Raw genomic sequence first — 16,296 nt, forward strand, 5'->3', positions numbered from 1 at the left:
TGAAGGCTTAAAGCTGAACCCAGAGGAAGAGTCAAGAAATCGAGAACAGGTGGTGAGAAAGTGGAAGAAATTTGCTGTCAGTCTTGACGTGTTGAGTTTCTTTAATGCAACCAAGTTCCTATCCCCTGCTTGGACGTGAAGAGGGCAGTGCACTTCTCATAGGCAACGTCCATCCGAATATTACCGAAACTTCTGAACAGGGATTGCTCAGAGATGAATGAACAATCTATTCCATTCCATAACACCCAGTTAAGGATGTTCTTGGCAGTCTATAAACTCCTGAAGACATTTGTTAGGCAACAAAGCTAATGGAAAGTTATAATGCATCTAGCTTTATGGCCTTTCCACTGAGGTCTTAAAATTGATGGAGAAACTATGACTAACAAATTCCATGCATTGCTTTACAGAACCTGTAACAACTATTTTCAAAAAATGGAATTAAGTCTGACTGCAAAAGCTACCGAAATATTTACCTCCTGTCCATCAGTGGGATGAAACCTGAAGTAATTGCTCCTTCTTGCTGTGAAAACATCCCCCCCCCCCCCCCACCCCCCCAGTACCAATGTGGCTTTCGATTGTTCAGAGGTTCTGCGGATGTGATTTTCACAGCCTGGTGAATCCAGGAATAGTGCCAAGGGCATCATCAGGTACTGTATGTGGCCTTTGTTGATCTGACTCTGTCACCACAAGTGCCAATAGAAAACCTTATTGATGTTTGGCTCCTAGGAGAAGTTAATCACTACCTTAAGGCTCCTTCATGATCAGATGACTGCTTCCCATGCAACTTTTTGCCATTCAAACTGGAATCAAACAGGGCCTCTTGAAAACATCAACTCCATGTGTTCATTTTTCTTGCTGTCATCAATGTGATCATCTGTGACCATCTGTCAGTGAACTTCTTGTATCTATCCAGTTTCCAATTGGAGTTCTGGAACTTGGATCGGCATGATTTTGCTGTCTTTGCACTTAATGAGCAGGACCTACACACCAATAAACTGCTTTTCTCAGACATGTTTGTGCCTTGGATTAATCCATGACTTTGGAAAAACAAAGGTACTTGACCTTGACTGTCCTTCTCCAGGCCAATCAAATCACTTGTTGATGAACAAGTACTGAAGAATGGTGAATACTTTGCATACCTTGGCAGTCACCTCCCACAGAAAGCTAATGTCAATGAGGAGGTCCAGTAAGGAAACTAACATCCCAGCTTTGGCATTGGGAACCTAAATCATTGAGTATTAAATATCCACAACATAAGGACTCACAAAAAGTTCCTATGTGGTGGCAAACCAAACTTCTCCCTGTAGCTGTTAAACTCTGATCATTTACATGCAAGAGCCACCCCATCTTCCTGGAACTTCTTCACAAGTGTTACTCCAGACGATCCTTGATTTAAAGAGAGCACACAAATGCCAGTGTCCTCTCTGATACCAACAGCACTGGCAATGAGGCAATAATCATCCAATATCAGCTCTGACAGAAAGGGCATTATGTGCTTGTGCTTGATGGACACCTACCTAACCAACTACTGGACTCACAACTTAGTCTAGGATTTCAGGGGGACAGAGCAAATGTCAAGAAGTGTGACATAGGCACTGGAAACTGGGAGCTAATAGCCCAGGGTAAGGCTACATGGCATTGTCTTATGAGGTATTCCATTGTAAAGATAACCATCTCACCTTGGAGGCAAAAATGTAGCAGGAAAGGAAGCAAAAGCTGGACACCTGCAGCCTAACCAAATACCTGATGTCCTCCAGAGACCCTGTGGCTTGGTGATCGAACCTTGCAGCCATTGACTCACTCACCTAAAATCCTTTACGTGATTAATGAAAGAAATCAGGGATCACTGCCAGCAATGAGTTTTTAAACCTTGTCATGTTCACTGCTATGAATTCATGACCCAAAATGTCATAGAATCCTCCAGCATGGAAAATGTCTGCTTTTGCCATCTGGAATCTAGATATGAACATGACATCAGTAATAACATCAGTAATGCCTTTGTGATAACCTATATATCCCTATATATCACTATAATATTAATTAACTCGCATTAGTTGTACATTACAAAATCAATTTAATGGCTGGAGGATTGTCACAAGTAACAGTCATTTCTTGATCAGTATTGTTTAGTGGAAAGGTAATTGGCACATTAATCACTAATCAATTGGATTGGTAGTGCATGGATTGTCATTCAGATCACCCACAAGCAATTCTCATGAATGTAACCATAAATTTTCATGGGTGAATTTCAGTGAGGTGTGCCATCCATTGTTGACCTTCAGTGATTCCAGGTCAGGTAAAATACAGATGATCAAGGGGAAAAGTTCCATTCCTTATCCTTTTATTCCACTTTTCTAGAGCCTCCTGACTTTTTTTTAATGTTTATTCATTTACATGTTATGGGCATCATTGGCAGGGCCAGCATGTATTGTCCATTCCTAATTGCCCCTGAGAAGTTGGTGGTGAGCTGCCTTCTTGAACCATGGTGAAAATGCTTCCACAGAGTTGCTGGTTAGGGAGTTCCACTATTGAGACCCAGTGATGATGAAGGAAGGGCGATTTATTTCCAGGTTGGGCAGTGTGCAACCCGGAGGGGACCATGCACTTATGCCCTTATCCTTCTTAGTGGTAGAAGTCATGGTTTTGGGAAGTGATGTTAGAGTTCCCCAGATGAATGACTGCAGTGCATCTTGTAGATGGTAAATACTGTAAACACTGTGCTTCAAGGTAGAGGGAGTCTGTGTTAGGGTGATACTAGTTAAATGGGCTGCATAGTCCTGGATGGTGTAAAGCTCCCTGAGTAGGGTTGGAGTTGCACCTTCACACAATTAAATCCCCAGATGCTGGTAAGGTTAACTTGTAGAAACATCTGCATTGAAGTCAAAGTCAATGCTGGGTGGGAGATCCATCCAGTTTAATTTTTATTTTGTTTTTGATACAACAGAATGGCTTGCAAGGCCATTTCAGAGGATGGTTCAGAGACCGGAGTTCTAGACTGCGAAAGGACAGCATTTTTTTTTCCTCTGGAGGGAGGGCATCATTGAACTAGATGGGTTTTTATGACAGTCCACTAGTTTCATAATTATAGTCATTGAATCATGGAAACAAGCCCTCAGCCCACTGAGTCTGCACTGACCATCAAACTACGGTAATCTTACATTTATTCAATTTTATTCTCTCCAAACTCCCATCAACTCCCCCCAGATTTTACCCTACAGATGAGGACCAAGTTATAAGAGATGAGATTTATTTATTAGTCACATCTGATAATAGTGTGACTAGTAGTGTGATAATTAAACGGTTCCCTTATACGATGTGATGGACTCTGACCTCACGATCTACCTTGTTGTGACCTTGCACCTTATTGTCTACCTGCACTGCACTTTGTCTGTAGCTGTGACACTTTACTCTGTACAATTATTGTTTTTACCTGTACTACCTCAATACACTCTGTACCAACTCAATGTAATTGCACTGTGTAATGAATTGACCTGTACGATTGGTATGCAAGTTTTTCACTGTACCTTGGTACAAGTGACAATAATAAACCAACACCAATGTACATTGAAACACAGTGAAATGCATCTTTGTGTAGAATGTTCTGGGAGCAGCCCACAAGTGTCACCACACTTCTGGCGCCAACATAGCATGCTCACATGTCTTTGGAATGTGGGAGGAAACCAGAGTACCCATAGGAAACCCACGCAGACACTAGGAGTATGTACAAATTCCTTACAGACAGCGGCCGGAATTGAACCTGGGTCGCTGGCTCTATAATAGCGTTACGGTAACCGCTACACTACCGTGCCGCCCATAACCTACCATATCTTTGGGTTGTGGGAGGAAATCCATGCAATCACAGGGAGAATGTGCAAACTCCACACAGACAGGACCAGAAGTCAAGATCGAACCCAGGTCACTGGAGCTGTGGGGAAGCAGCTCTACTAGCCATGCCACCAGGTGGCTTTTTAATTCCAAATTATTCAATTAACTAAATTAAATTCCTAGGTTAAAGTTGTTTGTCTAGATTATTAGCCCAGACTTCTAAATTACCAGTCTGGTAATTGTACTGCAATGCTACCATTCCCCCAGATGGCGTCATTTTGGAATTTTGTAAACTAAACTAGAATCAATAAGAAACTGGATTGAATTTCAAACTCATTTGCAGCTAGTAGAAGGAGACTCTAATTCAATTAGTTTGTATTAGAATCAGTTCCCAAGGGGGAAGGTACAGCGATGGCATTCTTCCAAGTTCTATGATTCATCTTACTCAACTAATTGTTTGTGATATCATATTCTTTTAATTTGCAAGGATATAACAGCAGTAGAGAAATACGGAAAAGGTTCCTGACTTTCCTCACTTTATCATGTGGTCGCAGCTATGTTCAATGTTAAAAATTCTCCCAGTGGAACAGAAGGACTGAGCCATATTCTAGGCTGCCATTGCAGTGCAGCTTTGAAGGATTGCCATATTGTAGGAGGTTTCAGATCCAAGGACCTGTCTGACTTCATAAGTGGATGTACATTTATAAGTATTTTGAAAGCTTCTATTTCAAAGAAGACTTGGGAAGATCCCACTGGTGTCCAGGCCAATATTTATCCTTAAACAACATCATTAAAAATAGTTTACCTGGTCATGATCACATTTGTTTGTGCTGTACACACATAACAGCAGCTGCACCTTAAATGTACTTCATTGAGATGTAAAGCACTTTAGGATGTCCTAAGGCCATGAAAGGTGCTGTTGAAATACCAGATTTTGATCGTCTCATAGTTAGACCTTTGTGTTGTGATTCAGGAATCATTCCTTCAGGTTGGAAAATTATATGTGTTGCTGTTATTTAAAAAAAAGTGAGAGAGGGAAAGCAGGGAATTATACACCAATTAGCCAAACATGTTGTTGGCAATTTACTTTATTCTATAGTCAAGGAGAGAGTGACTGAATACCTTAATAAGAGTCAGCATGGATTTGTAAAATGTAAATTAACCTTGACAAACCTGACTGAATTTTTTTGAAGAGGGTCTTGAAGTGATATATAAGAATGTTTTATGGAAGTTAGTTGTATGGACTTCCAGAAGGCATTGATTAAGGTTTCTCGCAGGAGAACGTCAGTTAAAGTTCATGGAATTAAAGGCAGCTTACTGACTTGGATAGGAAATTGGTGATGGACAGAGGGCAGAGAGTAGGGCTAGTGGATAGGTAGTGAAATTGACAGGAAATAGTTTATTGGATGACCAGGAACTTTGAAAACAGAAACATAAAATTACAAAAAGAGATTAATAGATTGTGGGTGGACAAAAATATGGCGTTTGGATTTAAGTATAAGTGAAAGTGAGATCATCTACTTTGAATCTGAGAAGAATTGAATGGAGCCCTTGTGAAAAGCTATAAGAAATAGAAGTCGAAATTCTTTGGTATCCATATCCAAAATTCTCTAAACTGGAGATAGAGAATAAACAAAAAAGGTTAGTAGGATGGTGGCCTTTTTATCAAGAGGACTAGAGTATAAGAGGGTGGAATTTATGCAATAATACCAAAATGCTCCATATACTAGAAAGGTGAAGCAAGAACAGAAAATAATAGAAATACTCAGAAGGTCAGGCAGCATCTTTGGAGAGAGAAATGGACTTGACTTTTCAGGCCGATGACCTTTCATCAGAACTGGGAAATTTCAGAGATAACACCAAGTCTTAAGATGCAGAGGAAGGATGGAGGGGAGGAGAGAAGAAAAGGGGTCTGTGATGGGGTGGAAGATGGAAGAGGAGTTTAGTAAAAGGGTTTGTAAATTAAAAACAATCAGCTGTTGGATCAGCTCCCAGATGGTACAGGGCATTCTGGTTAGAATTTTAGTTCAACTTAATGTTTTTGGGAGCAAGATTGTTAGTATCAGTGTTCTTCTTTGTCAATGTAAATTCTGTGTAAAGTTATTGGATGGAGAGGAGAAGCACAGGGAAAATCAATATTACATAAATATTCATTGTTAAAGATGTTCCCCCTTGTGTGTGGAAATATCTTTTTGAATCTATGATTGTTTTGGTATGATCTACCAGAGTCAACAAAGCCAGTGGTCCAAGTGGTCTCAAGAACTAGCAGCTTTTTCTTTTAGTGGTACAAATCTGAAATAGGTGTGGAATCTTTTAACCTTCTACCAGTTAACCTCTCTCCCTGTCTTTAAACAAAGGCAAGTAACTTTGGTTAGCTATTACCAGCAATGAGCTACATAGTATAGCAGTTAGTGTAACGCTTTACAGGGCCAGCGGCCCGGGTTCAATTCTGGCCACTGTCTGTAAGGAGTTTGTACGTTCTTCCCGTGTGTCTGCGTGGGTTTCCTCCGGGTGCTCCAGTTTCCTCCCACATTCCAAAGATGTACGGGTTAGGAAGTTGTGGGCATGCTATGTTGGCGCTGGAAGTGTGGCGACACTTGTGGGCTGCCCGCAGAAAACTCTACGCAAAAGATGCATTTCACTGTGTTTCGATGTACGTGTGACTAATAAAGATACTTCATTCAGTGAGGTTCAGTGATGAGCTGAGATCAGTGAGGAATATGTTCGAAATGCAGATTGTCAATGAGAGAAGATCAGTGAACAGAGATCAGTGAATAGAGATCAGTTGGTGACCAGCACAGATAATAAAGAATTGGAGACTGATTGCAAATGGCGATCAGTGTTTGAGAGTCGATCAACAACGTGAAGATCTTGGTTGACATGGACCAGGTGGCTGAAGGACATGTTTCCATGCTGTATAACTCTATGACTCTCTGAAGATAGGTGAAGATAGACAGTTGTTGAGTAGAAAAATTGAAAAGTGGGGATCAGTAAGATAGGTAAGGAGACATGGTCAATGTTGAGCAAGTGTTAAGTATGAGCTGAGAAATGGGATTAGCAAATATCCATGATGAGCAATGAATAATTGGTGAGCTCAGATCAACAATGAGAACAATGAAGGGAGACTGAAGATGAGGGACGAGCTCAGACAGATGCCTGTACCAAGTACAAGAAGGGATCTGCACCTCCTCGGAACTCAAATGATGACGAGATTCCAAGGGCAAGGGAGGTACTGTACTCAATCACAACCCCATGTGCCACCACTAAGTAAATCTTAGTATTATGAAAATTAATTCATAAAGGAGAGTGTGGTTTGGTGTACATTGACAAGCTGATCTGTTCCATGAGTTCACTCAGCTGTTGCTTCATCCCACTGAAAATTTCTCTGACAAATTCTAACCTTTTCCCTGTAGTTGTGCTACCACTGGAATCTGGATCAGGAAACGCAAGACTGCATGGCCACAGTGGTCATCTAAGGAGATCAGGGAAACAACAACGGCAGAATGTAAGGAACAATCCAAGTCATTCTGCAACCTTCTCTTGTTCACCACAGAGGTAAGCTTTCAATGTCATAAAAAGAAATGTTAAAACCATTAGGGTTGAGGGTCAGCACAGGGAGTTTCCACCCACCTTCACTGTTTGGCTCTGCTTTCAGTGTTCAGTGATACAACTTTGCATAAGTCTGCCATTTCTGAAATGCCTAATTGAGGAAACAATACTTCATTTGTGGGTCTGGGTGGTGAATGAGATAAGAACAGGTTGGAACTTTTAAGTCTAAGAGAAACTGCTGTCTTGCTGAAGATGTCACTAGGGAGTGAGATGCAAAGGAATAAATTCACCCTAAAGTTCTTGTATGAAGTTTGATTTATGAAGTTCCTTTTTCTGGCTAGTTCCTTCACTTGGTGAGATGCAGGGCAGGGAATCGAAGGTGCTCATCCACAACATTCAGAGCCAATCTTATTGTTTTAGGTATATCAATTACGTACCCCAATTCTGAGACACTTAACCATGCCTGACAATTCATTTTTTCAATTGGTAATGGATTTTCACAAGATCACAAGACAAGGGAGCAGAAGCAGGCCATTTGGCCCATCGAGTCTGCTCCAAGGAAAGGGAAATAGAAATGAGAAATGGGGAATGGGGGAAGAAGAAGAAAAAAAAAACTATTCTAATCCCAATTACTGGCTTTATCCCCATATCCCTTGATATCCTGACTATTTAGATATCTATCTATCTCCTCCTTGAACGCCCCCACTGATCTGGCCTCCACTGCTGTACGTGGCAAGGAGTTCCACAAATTCACCACCCTCTGGCTAAAGAAATTTTTCCTCATCTCTGTTTTGAAACTGTACCCTCTAATTCTAAGATTGTGCCCTCTGGTCCTGGACTCACCCACCAAGGGAAACAGCCTAGCCACATTTACTCTGTCCTTTCCTATCAATATTTTAAATGTCGCTATGAGGTCCCCTCTCATTCTTCTGTACTCCAGCGAGTACAGTCCAAGAGCCGACAAACGCTCCTCATACGTAAGCCCTTTCATTCCTGGAATCATCCTCGTAAATCTCCTCTGAACCCTCTCCAACGTCAACACATCCTTCCTAAGATGTGGGGTCCAAAACGGCGCACAATATTCCAAATGAGGCCTCACTAGTGCCCCGTAGAGCCTCATCAACACTTCCTTACTTTTATACACTATACCTCTCGAAATGAATGCCAACATAGCATTCGCTTTCTTTACCACCGATCCGACCTGGTGGTTAACCTTTAAGGTATCCTGCACGAGTACCCCCAAGTCCCTTTGTACTTCCGTGCTTTGGATTTTCTCTCCTCCTAGATAATAATCTGCCCGCTTATTTCTGCTTCCAAGTGTACAACTGCACATTTCCCTACATTGAATCTCATCTGCCATTTCCTTGCCCATTCTCCTAAACTGTCTAGGTCCTTCTGCAACCTTCCTATCTCTTCAATACTCCCTACTCCTTCCCTTTTGCAAGTACTTCCAAGTAAGTTCCATCTCCTTTCAATGCAATAGCTTATTTTTTTCCATTTTTTTCCTGTGAAATGTTAATTGCAATACTGATTCAACAACGGCCTGTCAGCCTCTGAGCTGAAAATGAACCGTACACAAGTATCATTGACGCAAATAGGACTGTCCAAACACACAGCTTTGCACAATGCCACATTCTGGGATCTTGCCAGACTGAAGAAGGAAATTGAAATTCACATTTGTATAATTAAACACAAGTCATATGGATACTTCACATTTCACCCACTCCCTAACAAAGTTGGAAGTTAATTGTCAAAGTTTTATGCAGTGCATGCAGACCGTTGTCATTTTGTTTATATTCATTCTTGGGACGTGGGTGGTGATTACTAGGCTACCAATTATTGCCTATCTTTGCTTGCCCTGAAGATGGTGATGATGAGCTTCCTTAGACCTCTCTGGTCCTAGTGGTAAAGTGCTGATGGATGAGAAATTCCTGACTTATCCCACGATAGTTGTAAAGGGACAGTGAAATATGTCCTAGATGGGGTGGTGTGTGATTTGGAGAGGAAATTGCTGGTTGGGGTGTACCCCTGTCCTTGCAGGTTTGGGAAATGCTATCAAAAAAGCTTTAACTTGATGTTGCAACACTGCGTGTGTATCCTAGGACACTGCAGCGATGGTGAAGAGAGTTAATACACGGTGAATAATAGGGTGCTGATGAAGCAGTCTTTGTCCTTAAAGTGTCAAGCTGCCTGCCTGTCATTGAAGCTCCATGTAAGTGGAGGGTATTCTATCACATCCTTGCCTTGTGAATAGTAAGGGAGGCAAAGGTTTTGCATAACTAGGAGATGAGTCATCTGCTGTGGTAAGGTCAAATACATTTATTCTGGTCCAACCACTGAATTTATCAGAGACCTTTAGTTGCTGAGATCATTTTATTCACATAATGACTTAATTTAAAATGATGGATTCTCTAAAGGAATCAGATACCATTGTTTATGTTGCATTAAACGACCATTATATCAGCCTTGGTTAAGGTTGCTGGAAAATTGGGATGCAATGAATCGGGTCTGACAGACTAGCAGTCTCATTCAGAGAGCATAAGGTGGTTAGTGTGAAATAATTGCTATTCTAAGGTTGGTAAAAGCCATACTTGGTGTTTAAGGATTCCCATATTATGAGATTTTTAATGTCTTACGGCCATAAGATGAATAACATACAGGACATTATGCTGGTGCATATTTCAGTACTGTACCATAGGACCAGGTATATGTGTGGGTGACTCAAACCAGGGGAGAGAGCATGTGCATGGGGTGACGTGAACAAATGCATGTCCTAGGTAGGAATGAGGGTGGTTGGAAGAAGTGGTATGTCTGTTGCAAGTGAGAGGCCCTCTGAATGAAGACCAGCACATCCTTAGATTTCAAGCTCCCTGCCCACTGTTGAACCACGCCCTATATCCCATTCATGTCAACTGCCTTGAGACAGAAGTGAAGGCCTACCTGCTTTGCCAATATCTAGTCAATGCACTCTGCGGGTAATGCAGTACAGTTCTAATTTATTGCTTTACAATCTGCACAGAAGAGGAAGAGAGAGGCGGCATAGTGAGGGAGTGAACTGGTGAGGGGGAAAGAGTGCCCGGCACCAGGACAGTTGTAAATCTCTCTCCCACCACTTCTCTCACTTTTCTCTCTTCTATCTCTCTACACACTCTCTCTTTCTTTATCTTGCAATCCCCACCCCTCTTCTCACACTCTCTTCCTCTCAATATCTCTCTCCTCCCAAGCCCCTCTCTCACAGAACACTTGGAGTGAGGTTAGGTAATTCCTGGAGCTGCTCACCATATTCCTGACTTTTATCTCCTTGCAGTATCTCATCCAAAAAAATAGTGTGTTCTTTTTGTGAAAGCTTAGCATCAGAGTTACAAAGCAATTTGACACTGGACCACATGTGGGTGAGGATAATTGGGATGAGCGAGAAGCTGGAATTGAAGTAATACAGACATTTGAAGGTTATAGGACTGGAGGAGGTTGCAGACAGAGTCAGTCCACAAAGACATAAGAACAAGATGCAAATTTTAAATGAGAATGTAATAAAACATTTTAAATTAGGCTGTTCAAAGCTAAAGGTGTCCTTTTACTTTTAGGGCATTCAAAAACGTTGGTATTCTGTTATATTTAACGGTGCAAGTGACACCACAGCTAACACAAAAATGCTGGAGAAACTCAGCAGGTCAGGCAGCATCTGTGGAGGGAAATAAGCAATCGACGTTTCAGGTTGAGACCCTTCATCTGGACATCATTTCCCTCTTCAGATGCTACCTGACCCGCTGAGTTCCTCCAGCAGATTGTTTGTTGCTCCAGATTCTAGCATCTGCAGTCTCTTGTGTCACCACAATTAGCACATTTTATTTAATCATGTGATTTAATTGTGATTAATATTTTTAAATCACTTGACAGCTCTAATAACATGTAATACTGCCAGTTTTATGCTGCTGTAAGAATACATTTCAGCAGGAATCAGCTTTTCTTACAAAAATCATGGTTCAATCCAAAAAGAATGTTGGATATGTTTCCTCTGACAGGTCACTAGTTGTAATGCTTTTGCAGTGATGTACTTTCACCTTCAATGATTACATAATGCACTGACAGAATACAACGAAACTGTGCTGTGGGAGTACCTTCACTGGACTGACTTCAAGGTGCCAGCTTACCACATCCTTTCGAGGGTAATTCCGGATGGGCAATAAAAGCTGATCTTGCCAGTGACACCCAGATACTGAAAATAAATAAATGAAAAAAAATTACTGAGGAGGATTGCAACTGATTGCCAGAGGACATTAACAGAGGTATAGAATTAGCAACACGCACAAAATGCCGGAGGAACTCAGCAGGTCAGGCAGCACCTATGAAGAAAAATAAACAGTCAACGTTTCGGGTCGAGACCCTTCATCAAGACTTGAAAGGAAGAAGGCAGAAGCCAGAAAGCCAGATATAGAATTGGCACATAACTGGTGGATGAGGCCAATCACAGATAACAAGTGGTTGTACATTTTGGTGAGAAAAATAGGGAGGTCATTTATTATCTGAAAGATGTGAATTTAAGCGAGGTAGAGGGATCTCAGAGTACACATACATCAGCGACTGAAACTTGTCCCACTTAGCAAGACCATAAAAGTTTGTGTGTGTGTGTGTGTGTGTGTGATGCTGGATGAGTGCAGGACAGTGTTTGTTCCATTGTCCCCTTAGTTTGACAGACACTTGGCTCAGAGGGGTAAGAGCACAGATGCAAAGGCATGAGTGACAAGCGTGAGGGTGAGGCTCCTTATACTATGTTGTAATGTTAAAATTATAAATAAATTAGCAAATGTAGCAAATGGTTAAACTTATTCTTAGATTTTCAGTTATTCAATTGATGGAACTTTACTTTCTTTAAAAAAAGTAGTAAGTACGTAGGAGATAGAAGCAGGATTAGGCCATTTAACCCCTCATGCCTGTTCTGCCACTTATTAAGATCACGGCTGATCTTTTACCTCAGAAACACTTTCCTGCACTAACCATAAATCCTTTGATTCACTTAAAGTCCAAAAATCTAGTAAGCTTTGTCTTGAATATACTCAGAAACTGAGCCTCCGTGGCCCTTCTGGGCAGAGAATTCCAGACATTCACTCAGTGAAGAAATTTCTTCTCCTTTCTCTGTTGATCCCTTATTTTCCAGGATAGGTAGATGGATTTGCTCACAGTTCTATTTATTCCTGCACCTACCCTGTCAAACCCCATGAGAACTTTGTATGTTTTAATGAGATCCCCTCTCATTTTTTTAAACTCTAGAGAATATTGGCAAATCTTTAACATGCAAGTATTTCAAAATTTGCATTTTGATTCGTAGCCTTAAAGGTTTCAAGACTGTTACGTGGAACTTTTGACCCCAAAGGACTTGACAGGTATGTAGAGAAGACTGAGAGATGGCCTAACAGAGGACTTCAAAATGATGAAGAAATTTGTAAGGACAGACCCAGAGAAAACATTTCTGTTTGTTGAGCAGATGAAGTCTCTGAACCATGAATAAAACATAGTCAATAAAAATCAATAAGACTTCAGTATAAACTTGTATGTCAGAGTGGCATGAATGTGGAACTCTCCATCGCAGGGAGAACTTGAACTGAGTTAAGGTCTATGAAGGAGACAGGAATAGAAAGACATTGAAGAGGTCAAATGAGAATAGCTGGTTGGATGCTTGTTCAGAAAATGAATACAACATGAACCAAAATATCCTGTGTCTGTGCTTTATATGCTTTGTATTGCTTTGTATCAGCCTATGCTGGGTTTAACCGAGAGTGCTTTGTGCTGACATTGGTGAGGATTCCATTCTACAGAGAAAAGATCTCAGGCAAGAAGATATAACAAACAAACAAACAACAGTTTAAAAAGAAATCCTGTCCTATGGGACCCTTTACAATTTTAACCTGTGTACCTCAGATTTTGTCTGTATATACAGAACTAGAAAAGTCTGGATAAGTGCAGATGGATTTGCTCATGGCTTTCTTTATTCACAGCTCACAGGATAATGGACAAGTGCAGAACCGTTCTGGTTCATTGCACTGGGGCAGTGTTGGGTGTCCAAGTGGTAGTCCAAGGCATGATGCTTCGTCACATCATGATACTTCCATTGGGGCAACACACTTTTTTGTCGATGAACTCGGTAAGTATTTCCTGGAGTTGATTGTTCATGGGATGGAAACTGATGGGTGTAGCTTATTAAAGTTAGATTGAACCACAGAGCGGAAAAAGGCACATGCACTACATGAGCTCTCTGCAACATTCATTATAGAGTTTGGGAGTTTCAAATCGTGGCTTCAATAATTTTAAAAGGAGTCAGCACAAAAACTGCAAATGTGCATTTTGTCTCATCCTTCACACAGCATTTAAAGCACAGTTTCATTCAAGATTTTATTCTGCTGCTACTTGTGTAGCCCATCAAGTAGTTCAGCCTGCAGTTGCATTTATATCTGGGTGATTTATTATATATTTTTGAACTATTAATCTAAATGTTGGTATATTTGATGCACAATTGCTCCTCATTCACATTTCTCTTTTAAATAAGAGAATATCAACTTTTCTTGTAAGGGTTGTGGGAAACATTTATTTGGAAAAGTACATTTTTAGTGGCTAAGCACATACTTTTCCAGATCCTCTCCCTCACTTTTTTTGGAGCTCATGGTGCCCTTCTCTGTTTGGAATGAGGGGCAGGATTTGTAATTAGCCCCTAGATCAATACTGCAAGATAACCAAACGAAATGCTTTCGACTTCCTTCTGTTCCTTTCTGAGAGGTAGTGTGCAAACCTGGGAATTCACTGGATTTGACCCAGAGTAATAACAAAGAAAAGCCCCAGGGCTCCAGGTACTTGGGGTGAACATTGGGAACAGGGTCTCTCTTACCTCCTCTGACATCTGCTCTGTGTTAAGCAGTATTTCTCCTGAGGTACTGGATGTTGGATGGTGTGCTGCTGCTCTCAATCAATGTATTAGCCACCATTCACATGGTTAGTGGAACAGGACAAGATCTCATGCCGTACCCAAATATTTGTTAGGTATGAAAAAACAGAGTTTAAATGTTATGGTTAATAGTACATGCATTTTTCTTTCATGCCTTAATTATTCCATATTTAGTCTTATGCATAAGACCTATATTTTGCATTAAGTTCAATACCGAGAGATGAGTGCGACTGGTAGCCACACTAATTTAGTACTGGTGACCAAAGATGATTTTTTTCTCCATTATCTTTCAGCTGTAAGGTTTCCAATGCACAGTAGGGTTTATCATAATGGTGTGCAGAAATCATTAACTTTTTTAAGGAGGGGTGAAATCACTGCATCCAGTGTTAAGGATAACAATTTTCCCGACGTTTGTGAGCTTGGGTTGCATCCTGTTCAATAGGAGTTCTTCACAAGAAGCAAACTTGGGAACACTAGATTCCCCATAATCCTTAGAGTCTCTATCAATGGGAGTTGCTCTTGTGACTGGGGTCTGTGGCCTGAAGGATATCAAGGTCAGCTTAAATACAAATGTTTTGTGGCATTGAAGTACAGTAAAACTTCATTGATCTTCAATCCTGTTATTTGGAAATCCAGATGGTTCAGCGTCAGTCTCACCTGATTCCATTTCCCACACCCTTTAAACTCACTAGAACCTCACTCCCAATCTCCTTTTAAGCTCCCCTAGGCCCTGTTTCTTGTGCTCCCTTTAAATTCACCTGGTTCTTGGAAAATTTTATTATGTTCCTTTGTGACGTTTTAAAAAAAAAGGCGAATTAAAAGTGTGCTGATGTATTCAAAGGAATAACATCCAATAGTTTGGAAAATCTGCGAGTCTGACACCAAAGTTTTGAGGGTGCAGGATTATTGGAGTTTTACTTACCTTGGATTGGAATCTCTGCCTGAGATCAAGACTGCTGAATGCATGGAATCACAAGCAGAATCTGTGGTGCAGGACATTGAGCTGTGGTTTGCTCTCCGTTAGTGTTCCAATTTCATGCTAAAATGTGCAGGTACTAAATTCACTGGCAGGGATATAAGACTTTGTAACTGTAACATAATAACATAATCTTGCATTTAAATAACACTCTAACACAGTTTAAAGATCCTGAGATACTTGAGGAGTAGAGAAAAATTATTATGGAGCCACAGAAGGAGATGTGGGGAAAACCTGGTTAAAGATTTAGGTTTTAAGGAGCAACAAACAGTCCGCTGAAGGAATTCAGCGGGTTGAGCTGTATTTGTTTTGGGGGGAGGGGGTGGGGTGGGGAGAAATTGTTCATGGGTTTCTACCCACTAAGTTCCTCCAGCAGATTGTTTGTTGGTCCAGATTCCAGCATCTGCAGTCTCTTGTGTTTGAAGGAGTGCCTTAAAGGAGGAGAGGAGAGAGATAGGGAGAGGGAAAGTTTTAGGGAACAAATTTTCATGTTTTAGCCCTAAGCAGCTAAAGAGGTGCTTGCTAATATATAGCTGAATAGTTAAAATAAGGAAAGAGCAAGAAGCCGGAATTGGAAGACTGCAGAGATCTTGGACATTTGTAGTTCTGAAACAGATTACAGAGCTAGGAGGCCATGGAGGGATTTGAAAACAAGGCAAAGATTTTAAAATTAAGGCAAATAATAGTGTGTTAAACTTTTAAACTTTAGTTGAGAAATAAATACTGTGTAACTTTGTTCCCAGGGGAAGTAAGGTCGTACACATTTGGCCCCAAGAGCAGAGGTTTTGAAAATTCATTGAATCATCCAACAAGTTCGGAACACATTCAAAGTTCATGGTAAGTAGGTCTGACTTTTCACAACAATTCCACAAATTTGACAGAATGTTGTAACATCTGCAATAAACTCAGGCCATTCTCTGTAAACAAAAAACAAATATTTTAGTTGTAAGTGACAAGAAAATGAGAGATTTATGACTGCATCCTAAGTATTCTTGCCCAACTCTTAGCAAAG

General features: G+C 40.8%; 1 protein-coding gene and 1 long non-coding RNA gene across 2 annotated transcripts in view; one reads left to right on the top strand and one right to left on the bottom strand.

Annotated features, from left to right (window-relative positions):
- LOC127574917 (uncharacterized) overlaps nt 1-16,296 on the bottom strand; it is a 792,285-nt gene that overhangs the window by 132,414 nt on the left and 643,575 nt on the right. The gene's annotated exons all lie outside the window — the stretch shown is intronic.
- The window catches only part of LOC127574890 (pecanex-like protein 1), a 207,527-nt gene that overhangs the window by 52,221 nt on the left and 139,010 nt on the right, over nt 1-16,296 (top strand). The window contains 3 exon segments of the mRNA XM_052024376.1: nt 7,239-7,380; nt 13,368-13,513; nt 16,028-16,121. Coding sequence (XP_051880336.1) covers nt 7,239-7,380; nt 13,368-13,513; nt 16,028-16,121 — 382 coding nt within the window.

This window comes from Pristis pectinata, chromosome 10, assembly GCF_009764475.1.
Source record: "Pristis pectinata isolate sPriPec2 chromosome 10, sPriPec2.1.pri, whole genome shotgun sequence".
NCBI classification, from domain to species: Eukaryota; Metazoa; Chordata; class Chondrichthyes; order Rhinopristiformes; family Pristidae; genus Pristis; species Pristis pectinata.